This window comes from Cyanistes caeruleus, chromosome 11, assembly GCF_971803275.1.
Source record: "Cyanistes caeruleus chromosome 11, bCyaCae1.hap1.1, whole genome shotgun sequence".
Taxonomy (NCBI): domain Eukaryota; kingdom Metazoa; phylum Chordata; class Aves; order Passeriformes; family Paridae; genus Cyanistes; species Cyanistes caeruleus.
The window spans coordinates 350,146-369,219 of NC_141711.1; the positions used below are offsets into that span (position 1 = coordinate 350,146).

Sequence of the window (19,074 nt, forward strand, 5' to 3'; positions counted from 1 at the left end):
GCACCTTTCATCTGCTGGAAGGAAAGCATAGAAAATACGTATAATTTTGCTGATAGCTTTATTAGCTGGCAGTGACTGCCAGACTGCAATACCAACTTTATTGGTGTTTCTTGTGTGAAAATCTTGGTTCTTCTATGGACGCTGACTTAGACATCAGAGTTGGAAAATCCTTTTGTAGAACCTGGAGCACCTGCTCCCGGAGCGTGTCCGCTTCCTGTGTGAAATTGGACATTACTACGTGGTGTGCCTGTGCTATGCAGCTGCAAGGCCAAGACTGCAGTTTCTAACCCCATTTAATGGTGGAGGTTTCAAATAGAATGAGACTGTGCAGATTTGAGAGCTGTGAACTGAAAAATGCTGCCACCAGTTCTTATAAAACTTGAGCAAAGAAAAAATAGGACTTCATGCAGGAAGGAGAAATATGGTTTCATGATTCAGGCTTTAATCTTCAATAGCTGGTTTTCCATGGGGCTATTTGCACTGCATGGCTGCCATCAAATTATTTCAGCTTTCCCAGTCTCCATCTTCCTTCTATGAATGAGGTTAATGCCTTTCTCTTATTTACATAATGGCTATCCAATTTTAAAATACTATTCTGGAGAGGGCTATATAAGCACTTAACTGTATCTTAATTCATGAAATGTTTACATTTGATAACCCCTTTGTATCAGAAATTTCAGAAAGTTTTTACACAGACCTATCTTCAAGTATTACTTCTTATTTCCCGTATGCCAAACCACTGCTTATTATTTGTGGGTTACTACTTAAGTTCTGTGTTAGTTTGCTGTCTTAAATGTCTGTATGTCTTAAGAATTTGAGTCATCAATTACTGCACCTTTACTGTTAAGACGTAAAGGCAAAATACTCGATGAGGGTTTTTTGGGTGGTTTAACAAATGTCTTCCTCTGGCCAAATTTGCTTTGTTCACTTTGTTATCCTCTGGTTCTTTGGGAGGTCTCCATGCCTTTTTCTTTTTTTTTTTTTTTTTTTTTTCTTTGTTCCTCCTTAAGAAGCCAAAGTGTTTTCAAAGTATTTTGGTTCAAACTGCTCTCTATCTCCTAATGTTTGGAAGTCCTTGGAGGCCCTGCAGTTACTGTTTCCCAAGATTTCAAGAAGTGCTGTTGCTGATCTGTTGCATTTGGAGAAATCCCTTACTGCTGGTGTGATAGTACAAAACTGTATCCATCTGTTATGCAACTTGAATTTGTTCAGATGTTTTAGCTGGGTTTATGAAAAAAAGAATAATGGAGACAAATTGAACTGTATTTGAGGATGTTTTTCCGGGTTATCATGCATCCTCTTTTTCAAAAGGTACTCCTTTCCTGGGAAAGATTCCAGTGAGCCAAGTAAAGTTCAATTTAAAGAAAGAAAAATCCAAGAAAGAAAATTTTTGTGAACTGTGGTTGATGCTCCATTCATTTAACCAGCACATTAAAATATTCATAATTTCAGGCCAAACTGCTTTGCTCTCAAGTGCAATCTGGATTTATCAGCATCTAAACTGTCTCTCTGTTGCCACAGGTGTCTGGGGAGTTCTTTATGGGGAGCTTCTTTATGGGAGAGGAACTTCAGTGTGTTATGTTGAAATAGCCTGGGAATAGCTGAACTAAAAGAAGCTCACCTGTGTGAAGATGACAGGGGGTGACTGTTTGACAGCACAGGCTGCATTTCTCCTTGTCACTGATACAGTAAAAAAGCCAGCTGTGTTGCCTCAGCTTTCTCAGGTCTCTTACCTGTTGAGTTGCTTCTAGTCTCTGGCAGATACAACAGGATAGAATGTATTTGTTCCCTACCAAGTAGTAGCTCTCACGGAGTTCCCAGTAAAACTGTCTTTAGAGCCGATACCTGCTGTAGCATGGCTACGCTTAACAGTGGGGAAAAGTTGAAATAAGAGGAAGATTTGGAAATTTGATGCATTTCAACCTGATTCTTGTGTTTAACAGAGCTGCAGGCACACAGTTTCCCTGTGGCTCTTCAAGTTTGCCCTGTTCATGGAACTGGAGTGGCATTGTTGTACCCATGGCTGAGCAAGGCCAGTGGGGTAGCTGGATCTAATGGGACCTTCTGAGAGCTGCAAGGACACGTTTGTTACCACATTGGTAGCTCAGTGGATTACCTTTAAATTAACCTTTTTCTCTTGATAGATGTGATGCAACTTACTGCTGGGGGCATTTGATAGAATGTTGCTCACTTTAACTGCAGCCTTTGTGGTGTGCTGCAATTCTGTCCCAGGCACACCTCACCATAACTCAGGTGTGTGTCCTCCCCTGGGTTGTGCAGGGGATTAACTTCTCACAATCAATTCAAGGGCAGTTATTCAGAAATTTCCTGTTGCTTCTAAGGGAAAGATACCACTAGGTTTGCTCATGTTGTCTGTTTGAGTGCCCTGTTACAGACAAGCCAACTGGAGCATCGCAGTGTGCTGCCCCTCATGTTACTTGGGTTTGAATGTGTTCTTGCAGGTATTTTGCATGGTGTACAGGGCAAAAGGCTTGTTTACACAAAGCTGAGAGGTGGCAACATGCAGACAGGTCTCTAAGCATTGTTGGTCATGCTGATGTGGAATGAGTGACTAGAAATGCTGTGAACTTTTGTAGGCATAGTGGGTTCTCAAGAAGCTTCCACTGCATCATCTTACTTAGAGGAATGTGTGGGAAAATGTTACAGAGATATTACATTCATCTTATGAAAGGAAAATGAGCTTCTGTGGACAAGTTGGAATATCAGGTTTCCTGAAGAGTTTGTTCTGTGTCAGTGTAACAGCTCCATGAATGCCATGACAGTGAGGAAGTAAAATAGACTTGAAGCATCTTTTACATTTGTAGTTAACAGGGTCTGTAAAACTATATTTGCAGAGATGTTAGAGGTAGGATTTGGGAACTTCTGTTTGTGGAGAAAGCATTACTAATAATCCAGACAATCAGCCCTATCCACATTCAGCAAATTGCATGTAACGGCTCATTGCTAAATAGACTTATGATGTAAAAGGCTGTAAACACAGACTATAAAGGAATGCAGCTTACATAAATCCGTATTTCCTTGTAATAATGAAATTCTGCAGCTTATGGCAGTTTACAGGAGATCATCATACTTCATAATAGGTGCTTACATGTGGCTGGATGGCAATAACAACTGGAATTTCCTCCCATCAGGGATCAAGAGAAGCATTACGAGTGTTGGTATCTTTACTCTGAATTAGTTATCTTTAGGGGTCCTTTATAGAGATTTTGGCTTGTGTAGAATTTGCCCCTTTCCCCTCAATTCCTTGTGACAAACCAGATGGCTTTTTCCTCAGCCACTGCTTCGTCAGGGCAGAGAAGAGTTTGCTCTTGTTTTGCAAGTCTTTCTGTTCTGGATGTGACAGTCAGTGATAAAGATGCAAACTAGGTCCTTTCCAGAAGGGACAGGAAAACCCTTATGCTGGAGGAGGGCCTTGGAAGTTCAGGGGAAATTGAATAATGGGCTCAAGAGGAGTTAGTTCTCCACATTTACATGATACCCAGTTTGGGACTCCCTCTTGGGACAAAGAATGCGATGATGGCCTCCAAAATAATTCTTATCAGAGATTAATTGTAAACAGTTGTGTTTAAGCAGAGAAGAGGATGAGGTTTCATTCACAGAATTCTGGTTGTTCAGAGATGGGATTCGCCTGTCCTTTCAGTCATATTTGCTTAGTGTTCCCAAAAGGGGAGGGAGCTGACTTGCTCACCTTACAGCAACCTATTCCTATGGACAGGAAAAGTAAAGGAGCAAGATGGTTTTTTGGTTTTGGGTGGTTGGTTGGTTTTGTTGTTGTTGGTTTTGTTTGTTTGTTTTGGTTTTTTCTTAACTTGAGACATAATTTGAAACTCCCTGAGATCAACTGGTATTTGAATATGGTGTTCAGCATAGAAAACATTCCTTTCTTGAGTTCTCAGCTTTAAGACAATTTAAAGTAGGAATAATTGCTAAGGAAGCAGGGTTCTTGTCCTTCAAAGATTTGCTGTGAAGGTTTTAGTATGCATGAAATAGAAAATTGGATTTGAAATATGAGTGGTAAAATACTTCAGCATCATATTTTAACTGCTGTTGTTTGAGCTTTGTGGTGGGGCATTCAAAGAACACTCACTTAGCAATAATGGAATCCAAGATCATCAGAATGCAAAATGAAGTTTTTCTACAAGAGGGGTTTTGTTGAATTTTTTTTCCTGGAGTGCCCTTGGTAAATGTTCAACTGCAGAAAAATATTTTTTTCTGTGTTATCTGTACATTTTGTAGTCTTAACTCTTGGAAGCCTGTGAACACTGAAGTCACGTTTGGAAAGTTTGTAACTAGTAAAGTCTCCAATCTAGAATCACTAGCTTCTCATAAAGAAAAGAAAATTTGAAGGAGTGCTTCAGTTAGCACAGGATGGCCTTTGTGCCAGCACAGGTTATGCTTGTTCAGGCATCCCTGCCTCAGATGTGCACTGAGACCCACTGCCTACACTGTGGTGTGAGAGGTCCCAGGGTCCTGTTGATAGTGAACAAAAACTTACAGGGGAAAGAAGTATTTCTATTGTCAGAAATAAATTATTTCAGCCTGCTGACACTGACAACAGGTGCAGAGGAAATGAAGAGTTTCAGATTAATGGGGAGGTGGTGTTTCACTGGAGCCTGAACTGCAAAGCATGTGCAATATAGGTGTAGAACTGCTGCCCAAACGTCATCAGTGTGTGGAACTACTGTATTGGAGTGGGACTAAAGTTTGTTTTCTGCCCACCAAAAAGAATATAGGATTTTATTAATTTGCCTGAAAAGTAAAGAGGAAGACGAAATGCCAACAGAGACCAAAAACAGCTAAAGACTGTGCAAAGAAGTCATTGTGTTGTCGATTTAAATAATTGAGTGGCGAACTGCCGGGGAAGGAGTTCTCCCTAGCCACTGCAGTTCAGTCACAGTGCATGGTAGTGTGGGTGAATCTCCTGTTTTTCCATACCCAGATAAGGAGTCCCTGGATAGGTGTTCTCCTACAACACTGCATGGAATACTGTCAGGACTTGGGCACCACAGAGCTCCATGGCCTCAGTGCTGCAGGTTTCTCCAAGTGAATGCCTGTGGTGTGGCTGGCTAGCAAAACCAGAAAGCTGGTTGCTGCAGGCTTTTGGTTTCAGAACTCATCAGCTGTCGTTCAGCTGTTTTTCACACTGAATAATGAACACCTTATGATTATGAAACATCTGCTTTAGAGGGAAATCCCTCCCATGTAGAGAGTGTGGTTGTCAGACATTGGTTTGGAGGGACACTTGTTCTTCCCTTACAAATGTTCTCAAAACCATTATGTGTTGCATTTTTCTAGTTCTTCACACTTAAGTACTTCATTTCTACATAGTGTTCAAGAGTTTTCTTATGTAAAATACTATGAGAATGCCTTCATTCATTGTGTGGGGAAAACTGTGGATAACTGTGAGAGACAATAGGTCAGCTTTAGCATTGCACTGACAGCCTGTGCCAGTGAGTTTATCATCCCTCTGTATTGATGGAGGCAGGAGAACTGTGTAGATTCAAAGAGGATCCTTTTACATGAGCCTAGACTTAATTATTTTGTTAGGTATTTGAAAGTCAGGACTCTGCTAGGTTTCATGTTGTCCTAATATTGATTAAATTTGGGAAATATAGAACTCACTACTACTGCTCAGAAATGCAGAGAGTTGACCTTGCTGCAGGTGTCACTGGAGAGCTGCTAGAATTTAGTCAGCCAAATGTTTATTGTTTAGCCGTTGTTAAATATTGAAATTGTACCCTTTCAGAATACACTTAAATGTCTATATTGGTGGAAACAGGGTAATGGAAGAGATAAAGTTGGATGCTGTTGTGTTTTTAACTAAGGATGTACCTGCACTAGGCACTGTGCAGTCTGCTGTTGCCCTATGTCTGTGTGGGTTTTTGGGGTGCCCATTACCTGGCTGTGATGCGGAAGTGCTCTTGGGGCTGTGGTCAGGTTCATGCTGACAGCTGGACAGGGCTGGGTGACCAGGGACTGCATGCTCCAGCAGAGGCCAAGGAGCTTGGCTTTCCCTGCCGCTACCAGGCTCATTCCCAGGGGCTCAGGCTGCTTGGATTTGGGAAGATGATGTGCCTCCTGCTGCTGGGGCTGGTTAGTGAGGGGAGGCTGGGGAGGAGACCTGAATGCTAGCTCAGCTGCTTGTCTGCCAGGGATTTGTAGTGTTAGCAAACACGTGCTAACTGCGTGTTGCATGTGCACTCAGCCTAACTGCTCAGGCTGTTCTGTAGTTTCCAGATGTCATGCCTGAATTCTTGTCACAGTCCATGTCATGGAAAATTTTTAGTACACTTGGACATGGCTCAGTGATCATCCTCCTGTTACCTGCTCATGTCGTGGCCCAGCATGGCCAGGCTTCCATTTACAGTGTTTGTTACAAAATGTTTTTGTTAATTCATCCATCTGGAATATGACCTTGTATTTTTTAAACTTACAGAATTAATAGTTTTAACAAGGTAAATGAAAATTTGACATTATTTAACTTCCAAGTTTAGAGAGAAAAAGTGTTTAAGGTTATTAAGATTTGTTGAAGGACAGTCTTCCAGTGCCTAAGGGAAGCCCCTAAAGGGGCTCTAAGAGAGCTGGAGAGGGACTTTGGACAAGGGCATGAAGTGACAGGACGACGGGAAATGACTACACACTGACAGAGAGCAAGGTTAGGTGGGAAATGGGGAAGAAATTCTTGACTGTCAGAGTGGTGAATACCTGGAATGTGTTGCCAGAGAAGCTGCCCCTGGCAGGGAGTTGGGACTAGATGGTCTTTGATCCAATTCAACCCAAACCATTCTGTGATTCAATGAAATCTAAGAAGAATCAAAAAGAAAAACTTGACTCTGTGAAATATGAGAGGTCTGGGCAATAATACAGGGTTTGTATTATCATGAGGACTGCATTTTACAAGTAGCTGTTCAAAAACTGTACATATACTTTTTAAAATCTTACTGTGCATCAGCTGCCCTCTGTCCCTCTGTCTAACCCTGTCTTTTTGGTCATTGAGGATCCCCAGTCTAGAGTCTTTCTGCTTTCTCCAGAGTAAACCTGATTTCTAGATTAAATGACTTTTCAGGTCATTCAATTTCAGGTCAAATGTTCCAGGGGGTAATTACCTGAGAGATTAAATTTTCTATATGTAGAGAATGGTGTTGATGACTTGGTGCAGCATTTCAGCTAGAGGCTTCTTGGTCAGTGCTGTAAACCTTCTTGTTGTTCATTTCTTTGCTGAAAAATTATCAAACAGTATTTCTATTCCATTTTTCAGAAAGGGCAGTAAATTGCTTTAGCTACTTTGTTATGCCATGGGGAAGGAACACTTAATTATTCAAGTGGCTCAGTGGATATTTTGACTGAAGCTCCATCTGCCAGTGCAGAAATTGGTTCTATTTTTAACAGCTTGAGACACTTTTCAGCAATTATTTGGCAGAGTTGCTTCCAAGAGGGTATTTTCATGCACTGCTCTGGACTGTCTTCTGGGTGAGGTTTATGTGTTGTCCTCTGTGGATACTCTTCGTTATCTTACAATAACTGTTTTCAGCTAACTAATGACAGTTGTCATTAAAAATGTGTGGGAATACTCCAGCCAGGAAGCAGAAAACAACTAGGTACTTTTGAAAAAGTTTTATTGTTGACTTTGAGGCCAGGTTTTGGGATGGGGAGAGTCATGGGGCAGTCAGGACAGAGAAGGCAGGACAGTGAGCACTGCCTGTCAGTATGTCCTTGCTGTGTTTGTGCGTGATTTCCTCTGTGAGAGCAATGCCAGGGATTGCACAGCTGGAAAAGAGAGATGGTGCTTTTGGTGGGATTTGCTGTGTAACCCCAGCTGTACTCTTTAGCTGCCACACACTAGTTCCAGTGAGCTGGGTTAGTGAAAAATGCTCTACTGGAGCTGTTCACTTACCTTGGGTGATGTTACCGAAAGGTCTGGGAATGGTTCTGGCAGGAGCTGTGAGCAGGACAGTGATGCAGAACTGGGATGGCCAGACAGGTGCTGCCTGGGGGGAAGGATCATCTATGGGCCAAGGAAGACCCTGCCTTTGCCATTTGTTTCTAGGATTTTGATTAGAAGGAATGGAAGCTAATTGCCATAGCAACAAATTTCACTCTTGCCCCACTCATGTATGTTTGGTAGCTGGGTTATGTCCATGGCACTGCCAGGCAGCCACAAAGGCTTTTGGAGCAGCCCGTGCAGAGAGTGTTTGTGTGCACAGGGAGCTGTCATTGGTGCAGGTGAGGTTTTGGCAGCATGCTGTCCTGGTGGGCAGTTAGTGACTGGTGTCCCAGCCAGGCTGGCGGTGCTCTGGCAGGGCTCTGCAGCTGTTAACACTGCTTAATGGTGGTTTGGGGAGGTAATCCAATTGATATGGCCTCGTTGTGACCCAAGTGGGACCTTACCGTCCATGTGAGTGGTCATCAAGACCGAATATTAGACACCAAATATGTGTGGTGAGTCGAGACTAAGAATGAATGAATGTATGAATGTATGTTTTGGGATCAATGCATTATTACAGTAAACCCTAGAAACGTACCAACTTGAGCTAGACCAGAGGCTCCTGAAATAATTTTTACCATTTTTTTTAGAACATGCTTTGAGTTAACCTAGACTGAGACAGAAATGAATTTCTTTGTTTTTTAATGAAGAAAAAAATAAAGTGGTGGTCACAAAAAAGGACTTGCCTTCAAGATATTGAACAGAAAAAAAGTTTAAACCAGTGTGAACAGAAGAAATATTGTGATAATTCTGATGCATTGTAGGGTTATCAGCAAGCTATCCACTGTGGTGACTTCTGCAAAGGTTCACACTCCAAGTATGGATTTAGAGTACGCGAGTCCTGGAACTACTTGTGCTCTTGCTGAGCAAGAAGACAGGACAAGGTTCCCTTTAAAAACTGGTAATAGTTACTGATCAGCTGATAGGGGCTGCTGTCAGACCAAAAGTAGGCTCACTGCCTAAACTGGAAGCGCATTTATTTCCCCAAACTGTCAGCCCAAGTGAGGTAGCAGTTAAGTCAGAAAACCAAGCTCATGTTTGGCATTGGGGGAGGGCAGAAGGAGGAGTACAAGATCTGTCCTTTATAAAACCATCTCTTGTAGTTTCCAGATTTTTGAAGTATTTCTGCAGTTCTTGCACCTTTTTCATTGTCTTGTTTTTAAAGAAGGCCTTTGTAGATGTTGCTATTGAGCAGGGCTGCTGGGTAGGAGTCAGCAGTGGGAGTGGTTGGTAGATTGCTGTTGAGGGGTGCATCCTGGTGGGCCAGGCTTGGGACAGCATGTGACAGAGCAGACCTCCCCTGAAACAGCATCATGATAATCAGGTCAGATTGCTACTAAGCAGATAGTTATTACTGATCCAGAAAGTATACTCATGTAGCTCCCGTGTACTCATGTATCTGTTCGTGACCTAGGAACCATGAGGGATATGCAGTGGAGTGTCTCTTAGACTTGGTTTTCACCTCTGCATTTCTTGAATGACCACAGTAGAGCCAGCCAGGCTGATAAGTAGTTAAAAGAACATAATCTGTGTGAAAACATGCTCCGTGAAGAAATTCACATCTCTTTAGCTTTCTCTTTGAGGCTAGATCTGTTGTGAATAGATGATGAGCGCAGTTGTGCATCACAGCAGTGCCCTGTGGGAGGATGTTCTCTCACTTCTTCCCCAGAAGAATACATTGTATAGACCACCACCCAACGGTTATCAAAACATACAGGGTCTGTTTGCTGTGCTTACTCCAGGCATGAAATGTAAGCCTCATCTTAAAGTATTTCCCCTGGATCTTGCTTGGGATCTGTTCAGCACCTTGTGCTCTGTGGCTCTGTATGTGGCTTCCTCCTGCCCCCCGGGAGAGCCTTGTGTCTGGCCTGCTGGAGGGATGGAGCAGGTGCAGTGTGCTTTTTAGCCATTTCCAGTCTGACAGTTCCTTCTGTTTTTCTCTGGTTCCTGACTGGTACAGGGCACTTACTGCAGCATACCAGCCAGGTGACAGGTGTTCATCTATCTCGCATGGGACTGCACAATGCACAGGGTGTCTTCAGCAGGACACAGGTTGGATTTGTCTGCAGTTGACTCCTTAACCTGTAACAGGAGCCTCAACAATCTCCTCTGGCAGGTTGCAGAGGAAGAGATCTTGAGATTGCACCTTGGCCCAGCGTTCTAGAAGAGGTGTAAAGCACGTCCTTCAATTCAGCAGTATTCCCCTTGAAATAAAACGTGAGGTGTTTTCCTGTTCAAGAGTGCATTGGGGTTTTGCTTGTTTTTTTAAATAAACTTCCAAGACGGTTGCTAGCAGAGCTGTTTTGCTTTTTGGTTTTATTATTCTTCAGAAAACTAGAATCTCACTTGAGATGTGTTCTTGACAGGGTCAGGGATGAAGTATTTTTAGCAGCCTCCATGGCTCTGCTTGCAGCACATTCATGCCTGGCTTGTTCAGGGTTGCAGTTGCTTTTTCAAACACGGGTTTGGGGCTCCTGCCAAGACACCCAGGGCACTACAGCATCGTGTTACAAGGTCCTGCTTTGTGCAGGCGCAGAGCTCAGCCCGGCAGGGCTGGGTCTGGACTCTGCCAGCATAGTGCTGTGGTACAGCGTGTTTGGCCAGTGGAGGGGTGCTGGGATTCACACACTCAGCATGGAGAACTCGCTGCCTGCCTCTGGAACCGTATGTCCTGGCACTTTCTCCTTTCTTGGATGTCAGCTGTACTGGGGTTGTGGATGTGGCTGGTTTGCTGGGCAGAGCTTTGGATCACCACGGAACACCCAGGCTCTGCATGTCTGTTTGCTGTTGCTGATGCTGCTGGGGTTTGCTTTAAAAAATCAGTCAGCAAGCTCTGTGTGTTGTGACACTGAAGGATTGAAAACAAGTGTCTCCTGTCCATCCTTCCATCTGAGTGATTTAGGTTTTTTCTCCTGCTGTTTTTAATCCACAGCAAGCAGTGTTTGTGGCCCAGCTTATGCTCAACATTAAAATAAGGAAACTCACTTGCATTGTTGAGATGCTGATTTTATTTTAAGTGTTTGATCTGTTCTGGATGTGGCAGTAAAAATTGCACATTGGGAGACTCCCCATGAATGCAAAGAGTCTATGGTTTGAATGGTTTAGTGATTAGAAAAGGTTTTTAATACCAGAAGTCCATCTTTCAGGAGTATGGTTAACGCTTCTCCAGTTATGGTGATTTCTTCTAGGGAGCTTTGAGGTGTGGCTTCATCATGGGAGTCCTCTACAAAGTCTTCTGGAATTTGTCCCAAACAGCACAGAACGTGGAGAATTTGTCAGAAGGCACCATGCACGGATTCAGTGAACAGCAGGGAATATGAAAAGCAGAAGAAACATGACTAAGTTTTAGTAATGTTTAAGACCTCTAGCATTTAAAGGCTGCATCTTATCAGGATAGTAAGACAGTTTTAGGAAACTCCCTGTTCTTCAGGAGAGAAATGTGCTGGTCTTTGAAAGTGTACCTGCATATTTCAATGGAAATATTTTGGTCAACTAAAATCAGGTGTTTTGTGAAAAAAACAGTGGTGAACCTCTCCAGGAGCTCCCTCCCCTTGGTGCAGAGGAAATCCAGTCCCTGCTGGGATTACTGCTGTTGTCAGCTCTGGCTTGAGCTCCCTGGTTTCCCCTTGGTGTGCAGAGCCTGTGCATGTGAGTCTGTTGGGTGCAGGCTGTGCCTCCTCTGGGGTCTGGCGGTCCCAGGCTGCAGCAGGATGTGCACTCGGGTGTCCCTGCAGAGCTGGGGCAGTGCTGTCCTTCGGGGCCGCTCCATGGGATGGGATGGGGAAAACAGCACTCTGTATTCGGCCTGAGCATGCTCCTTCCCAGAGGACAGAGCTGCATTGTTGGGACAAAGAAATGTGAAAATACTAAAAGCATTCAAACTATTTTCTTTTTATTCGGGAGCCTTTTGTGGAGCTCTGCAAAGCAGCCAGCCCAGTGTGTAGAGCCACTGGCAGAATTCAAAGGTGAGCTGGGAGTAGAAGGAAAACCCTAAGCTTTTTGGATTTTTTTGCTGCTTACAAGGAAGGGTTCTTGTATTTTTATAGGGGTCATTTTCAGTGTCAGGCTAGGATGCCTGGATACATGTTGACTGATCTATTTAAAAGGAAAAGAAATATTTTTAGTCAATCTTGTTTCAGGTGGTTTATGGTATGTACTTTATTTCAATAACTAATATTTTGGTTTTAAAAATACAGTTTTCTTGTGTTGTCATCTTAGCTGCAGGTATCTGGGTCTTCAATACCTCTCCAACAGAGCCAGAAAGGATCAGATTTTCTGCTCTTCATATTCCAGCAGTTGAAGGAAATATGGGTTAAAGAGAAGAGGTTTCACTTTCATGCTGAGAGGAGAGCTGTCAAATTCAATATATCCAAGCCACCTTAGTGAGTGTGAGGCCTCAGGTATATTATTGAATTAACAGACAAGCCTGTATCAGCTCAAGTGCAGTAACCCATCATGTCCTGTGCTTGCTGCACACTTTGGGCTAATTGTAAGGTAGAAACAAAACCTTAAATCTTAGATCCTGCCTCAGACATACGGTGCCCAGGATGACTCACATTTGCAGGTATGGTGACTGATGCACAGCCAACTCTGTGTTTCAGTGTGGGTTTGTGTTGACACTTTAATGGAGGTCAGTCACTGAATGGCAAAACTCCACCACCAAGACAGTTGCTGAAGAGTGAGATGTTTTTTGTGGGTTTGAAATTTGGTTAGATTTTTGTGATTTATTTTTTTTCTACTATTTTAATAAGATAAAAATACGAGAAGGTAAAGTAGCTCAAAAAGCTTCACATGATAACCAGAAGTAATCACTTTGATCTACAGATGTACAGCAAAACTGAAAACTGGCAAGTTAAATTCTGTTTGAAGAAAATTAAAGCAATTTCAACCCCAGCTGTGTACCTTCCTAAGCTGTCATTGGAGAAAACGGAGCATTAAGACTAAAAGAAATGTGTTTTTGGGGGAGTGTGTGTATCTGTTAGTCTTACATATCGAACACTGGTGATGTTCATTCCAGCAATATGGAGAAATGACAAACCAAGTCTTCTTGGAAATGTTCTATTTAATCAGTCTGCAGTTTTTAGGTTGCTTTATTGATAAACTTAATCCTTTATGCAGACTGGGCATTTTAATTTCTGCTGTGCTGGAGCCATGTTGGATAGTGTGCTAAGTGTCTTTTTAATTTTATGTATCATGAAGGAGAAAGATCATGTTTTATACGCAGATTTCTAACAGATTAACCAATTCATTGCTTATTAAAAAAAACAAGACTGAAAGTAAAGTTTAAAGCCCTTCCTGCAGGTCTCGGGTCTGCTGAAGTTTAACTTTGTTTTTCCCTTGCTTTCCCTTGTGACTGGAAGCAGATCCCAGTGATCATGAAGCAGCAGCCATTGGTGAGCCCTTGTCTGCTAATGCCAGACCAAGGTGTAGGCAATTATCTTGGACTTGTCAGTTTTTCCTGTACCTGAAGCAATGAAAAGGAGACAGGACTGGAATTTAGTGCAGTTTTGCATGTCCTTTGGATGTAATTCTTTAAAGTTCCATTCTGTGTTTGGAAGAGGAGCTTAATCAGTACGAACAGATTAAAGTGAGGCTTTGGATCATCACATGAGTAGCTGGAATAGACAAACTGTTCAGTGTCTCTTAGAGAAAGCCATTTCTAATTGGACATCATTTAACCATGTATGCAGATCTGGTTTAGTAGCAATCTGGCAGGCAGCAGCTGGATTTCTTTCGTTATTAGTGCAGGCGAGTTGACTTAATGCAGCAGTGATCACAAGAAAGCCCTTGGAAAATGTTGTTGGTGTTGATGCCTCCTGAAGGGTGACCTGCCCATCCATGCAGCCATTCCCTCTCCAACATGGTCCCTGGGGACATCTGCAAAGTGATAGCTGCTCTGGATGTGGGCTGCCCTTGCTGGTACCCCAGTCCTGAGCTGCATCAGCTCAGCCTGTCATGGTCTTTCCTTCAGACTCAAGTGGTAATTTGTGCTGAACTGGTGATAAAAAGTCCCATTAGTATGGCTGCACTTCATATCAGTGCTGTGGAATGTGGGATTTATGATTTAACCTTTCTCTCTCTCACTGGCACACCCCGCCCCAGGTGCTAATGGAAACATTTTGAGTACTTCTGGAAACAGAGGTGGGAAAAGGGAAGGCTGCTTTTCTTCTGGTGAATGAAACTGGGGCAAGAATCTCTGACTAGTAAAAAGAAAACAAGTCCTGTGCAGAGCATCCTCTGAGGGAAATCTGCAAAAGACATAGTCAAAACTGGCTTTATTCCAGTGGGTGTGTACAGAGGAGGGAAACTCCAGCTCTGTGTAGTGTCTTTGAAGTGTAGGATCTTAAATTAGAAGATAAATGTTAAATAATGTATTAGCTTAAAGTGCTACTGGCCCAAATGGTACTTCATATGATTAAGCTATTGTTGCATTTATAATCACACACAGGTTCATAATTTGTATATGCCAGCAGAATGTTCAGTTGGCTTCAGCCCTTGTCTTGGGCAGTAAGCGTGGGAGCAAACTGGTGGGTTTCAGTTTGGGGATTAGTATGGATCAAGACTGGGACTCTGTGACTGGGGTCTTGCAACTGTGCAGGAATTTACTAATCACCACAGAATAAAGCAGGAAGCCTTGTGCAAGAGCCCTCCTATCACTGAGGTTATTGATCCAGGAGTGCCATTGGGATATTAAGTCTTCACTATCTCTACAACATTCTAATCAATAAAGGCAACTTGGAACTTGAGTTTTCTGCTGGTTTCTCACTCTGTCGCTTAATGTTTTGCATTACTTAATATTTGGCAGCATTCAGATTTTTCCTCGTAAATGGATTTAGCCCCTGCTGTATTTTTTCCCCTAAACCTTTTGCTCTTAAGAGGTCCTATAGTTTTCATCGTGTTACAGGGGTCATATGAGCATCTAATTGCCGTAAGTTTTTAAGCTCTGGCAAAATTCATTTGCTCCATCCCTGCAATTAGTCTTCTTTCCAGTTTTACTGAGTAACTTCAGTAAAGAAGTAGTCTGGAATGTAAACAAGGTGCAAGCTGCCTCTGGCTGCATCTCCCTACTGAGAACACTTGTAGCAGGGAAGGGTGCTTAGTGCCCAATCCCTTCCCTGCCATTCTCAGTGCTGGCTCAAGTTAGGAGACTTGGTTCTTGGCGGAGGCACTTGGAATGTCTGTGCTCCCCCACGTAGCTGAGGCTTGATGCCATCATCTGGCTCCAGCTGCAGTGGCCACTGTCTCCTGCTGTGTTTGGCTGTCACAGAAGGGAGGTGAGGGTGGCAATGCTGCTGTAGTTCCTGCAGCAGTGACACCTGCACAGACTTGCTGCTGGATTGCAACGTGCCAGAGCTGTTTGAGTTTTAATTGCATGGAAGAGTGGCTGTTGATGCTCTTTTTATGATGTTTTTATTTCTTTGTGAGTATAGAAGTCTCCTTTTAACAGCATGGGACACCAGTGCTCTGTGGCCGTAAGAACTCACTGAGAAAAACATAGGTTCCTTCTGGATGAATGAGTCCTCTTAATGGTGGTGAAATTCAGCCTGGTAGGTTGGGTTTGGTTTTAGTGCTCTGTAGAAATAAAACTTGTGAAGGCCCTCTGATTATATTAAGTAGACTAATGAGTATATTTTCATGGATTTTCATGGATTTGTTTATTGCTTTATATGGTGAAATGATCTATCTGGATAATAGTAAAATTCATGTGAATCAGACTGGGTTGTACCAAACATCGACTGCTTCCTAAACAAGTCTAATGGCATTCTTTCTGCACAAACAATTTTACCATCCTTCCTTCTCACTCCTATTAAGTCAGATCTGCTGTTGGTAACAGAAAAAATGTCTTGGGCATCTGGAGGTTTCTCAGTATAAATAATGCTTTCTGAGAGGGACATCAGCCATATGAATTTGAAACAGCTCCTTGAAAAAGAGACTTTATTTCTGTTTTTTGCACTAAATTTCTTGCTGTTGCTCTTGTTGTGTTAGATTGTGATTCCAGATCCAGTATGTGCTCTGAATTTGTATAAGAATACAAATTATTCAGTTTCTGCATTTAGCGTGGACAGTGGTTTTTTTAATGGAGATTTCTCACGCGACTCTTGCAACAGTGTGGATGCCTCTTGGCCTGGTTCTTGCTGTGTGTTGCTCTGGGGCACAGTGGATGACACCAGGAGCTCTCTGCAGTGTTGTGCAGTGCAGTCAGTGCATTTGTGATGAGACTGCTGCACACCCTGGATGAGTGAGTGATCACAGAGATGGGGCAGATGTGGGCTGGGATCCTCGTTTGGTACAGGTCAGTGACTAATACCAGTGTTCCTGTTTAAGAGCCTTTTTTGACAGCTTGAATGTGTTTGTTAGTGTACTCACAGTCAGAGAATATCAATATCTAATACTCCCATATGTCGATAAATTTTTAGAGACCCTTTTTGCCATTTAACACTGAAAATAGCCACAGAGAAATAGCAATGCAAATGTCAGTTAAATTAGATTTTCTGTCATTTCTGGGGTTTGCAGTATGTTGCAGCTTGGAATTCATGATAGTATGGTCAGTTGTGGTAGTTTCATTCTCATTCATGTTCTTTGCACATTTTGGCCTTGGTTACCGCAGCGCTGCTTCCCGGGCTCTTGCGAAGGCGCAGACCCAGGTTCCAGTGCTGCGGCAGAGCAGAACGGGGCAGGGTGGGAGCAGTGCTGCTGACAGCAGTGCTGGTACCTGCCCCCTCCTCAGCTTCCACTGCAGGGTCCAGGTACAGCAGGCACCTGTCGGCAGTGGGGGGATAGGGACTGCAGGTGACCCAGTCGCAGAATTGCACCACAGACTCTTCTGAGATCCACCTTCCTCTTGCCTGTTCCCTCATCCATTGTCCTTCTTATCCTGTTCTCTGACATCACAGAAATTACCACAGAAATGCTTTTAGGTCTGTATCATTTAACATCTCCACCTTTAACTGTCTCCTTCACGAATCAGAAGTTACCTCTCCTACTCTGTGGAGTGTTTTCATTCTCAGTTCCTGTTCATTCTAAATGGCCTGTACAATGCACTTGCCGTTTCATCATAATGTTTTTTCAAATGCCCCCTGACATACCAATATAATTTGAGACAATGGATTTTCAGCTGTTCTTCCTCTAATTTTAGTTCTTACAGAACATGTTTTTGGGTTTTAATTCCTCTTCTCTTTTTTCCTAATGAAAATTGAATTTTGCACATAGGGATATTTTCTTCCACGCTACCCGTGATTTGAGTCAGTCAGGAGTTTCTTCTCTGTTACATTCCTGAACTTTATATTTTATGAATTAACATTTCAGTGCAGAATTTCTTTACATTACCCGTGCATTACTGCAAGTGAAGAAAATTATTTAAGAAAAACACAAACCTACCAAACCCTAGCACTGTGATGTCTGTCAGAGCCTCAAAGAGTCATTGCCTCAAAGGGACAGACATAAATAAAAATGGGAAAGTTTTGTCCTTGTATTGATACTGTGGTGGCAGACATGCTGCAGGATTCATGCAGTGGGGAACTCCTAAAAAGCCACTGCATTCCTGTCAGGTTTGGCAGTTCCTGGTATTTCAGCCTTGGGAGCACCTTGCATACTCTAAATTATAATGGTTCTGAAGATCCCAAACTTAGATTATGAATGACTTGTCTTTGGATCCTCTTGTCTCTGTCCTGAGTGAGTGCTAATAATTGCTACAAACAAAATATCAGTGAGACAAAGAAGAGCAAGGGGAGAAGTAGCCATGGTGGTGAGGGTGGCTTTTTACAAACGAGTCTGAGCAGTGGGGTGGGTGGTATAAGATGCTGTGGGTCAGAGCTGTCAAACAGGGTGATAAGCCTTTGCTTTACCTCTTCAAAACAGGATAGTAAAACACATTTTCTTTGACAAAGAAGATGTCGATAGGGAATAAGAGGTGCTGAGGTTTCTTCTTACTCCAGAGTTGGCTGTGATAACACTGCTGTGTTGTCTCTGTTGTGTACTGGAGTCCTTCTGTGACAATTACTTTCTAATTAGAGCTTCAGCCTTCCAGGAGATTACACTAATATTCTGAAAAATTTGTTTAGTGAATATTAAGTAGCAGTGTTTCAGCACTACTGTAATTAGTGCTTATAGTTTATAGGTGGATATATGTCCTGCTGTGCATCTTTGAATCTCCAGTGTCAATTCTGCTTGGCCTTGCTCCCAGGTCTGTTATGTTGTGTTGCTGAGGAACAACTGTGTCACTTAGACCCTACTGATCTGCTCCTGATTTGGTTGTCTGTTATCCTGCACTATTTTTCTGGCTCGAAGGTATAGTTTTAAAAATAGTGTCAGGTGTTGCACAGTGTCTGTGAAGCCCTGTGGCTTTAAATCCCTGTCCTGGTCCTGCTCCAAGCGTGGAGCAGAGCTCCCTGCCAAGGAGCAGTGGCCAGGCTGGCCCGGCACTCAGCCATGCCCGGCCGGCAGCAGCGCTCCAGCCCATGGCTGCGGCACTGGCCGGGCAGTGCCCGGCGCCGGGGCTGCCCATGGCTGCAGCGTGATGTTTATGTGGTGCTGCTGTACCTGCGTGTGCTGTGAAAGAGACTTCTGCGAGCCCACAAAGGTGAGGAGGCTGTGGGGAAACAGTTGTAGCTGTCATGATTGGCTGTTTTATTTAAATCTCCGGTAGAACTTGACCTCATTTTGTGCATCAGCCTTGGAAGCACTGCGTTTTTCCTCTGGGCACTGCTGTTGAATTTCAGTGGTTGTGTTTTTTTTTTAAAATATAGTTTTTCTTTGCTTTTGAAGCTGGGAAGTGCAAAAAGGCTCCTGTCTGACTGAGTGTTACAATCCATAAACAAGATCAAATGTGGTGCTGCTTTTTAGGATTTTCTGGTTTTGTCGTTTTGGGGTTTGGTTTGTTTGATACGAGTGCTGAAAGAGGTGGGAGATGCAGATGCAGCAGATGTAGATGCAGCCCAGTGTCAGAGAGAAGTATTTGCACTGGCAGCTTTTCTAATGTCACTTCTTTTTTGCTGTTTCGCTGGTTTTAGCTGTGCAAAATGTATTTCCAGGTAGTAGTAAACAAACTGTAGAACTGTACTCTTCTCCAG

General features: G+C 43.0%; 1 protein-coding gene across 24 annotated transcripts in view; it reads left to right on the top strand.

The window, feature by feature from the left end:
• TMCC1 (transmembrane and coiled-coil domain family 1) overlaps positions 1–19,074 on the top strand; it is a 76,421-nt gene that overhangs the window by 34,370 nt on the left and 22,977 nt on the right. The window contains exon 1 of one of the 24 annotated variants that reach the window (XM_023935041.2): positions 10,625–10,669. The exons of 22 other annotated variants lie outside the window; for them this stretch is intronic. In XM_023935041.2, coding sequence (XP_023790809.1) covers positions 10,640–10,669 — 30 coding nt within the window. In that variant the 5' untranslated portion in view covers positions 10,625–10,639. Of the gene's footprint in view, positions 1–10,624; positions 10,670–18,486; positions 18,585–19,074 lie in introns of those variants that run through there. One more of the 24 variants, XM_023935044.2, reaches the window with a different exon arrangement.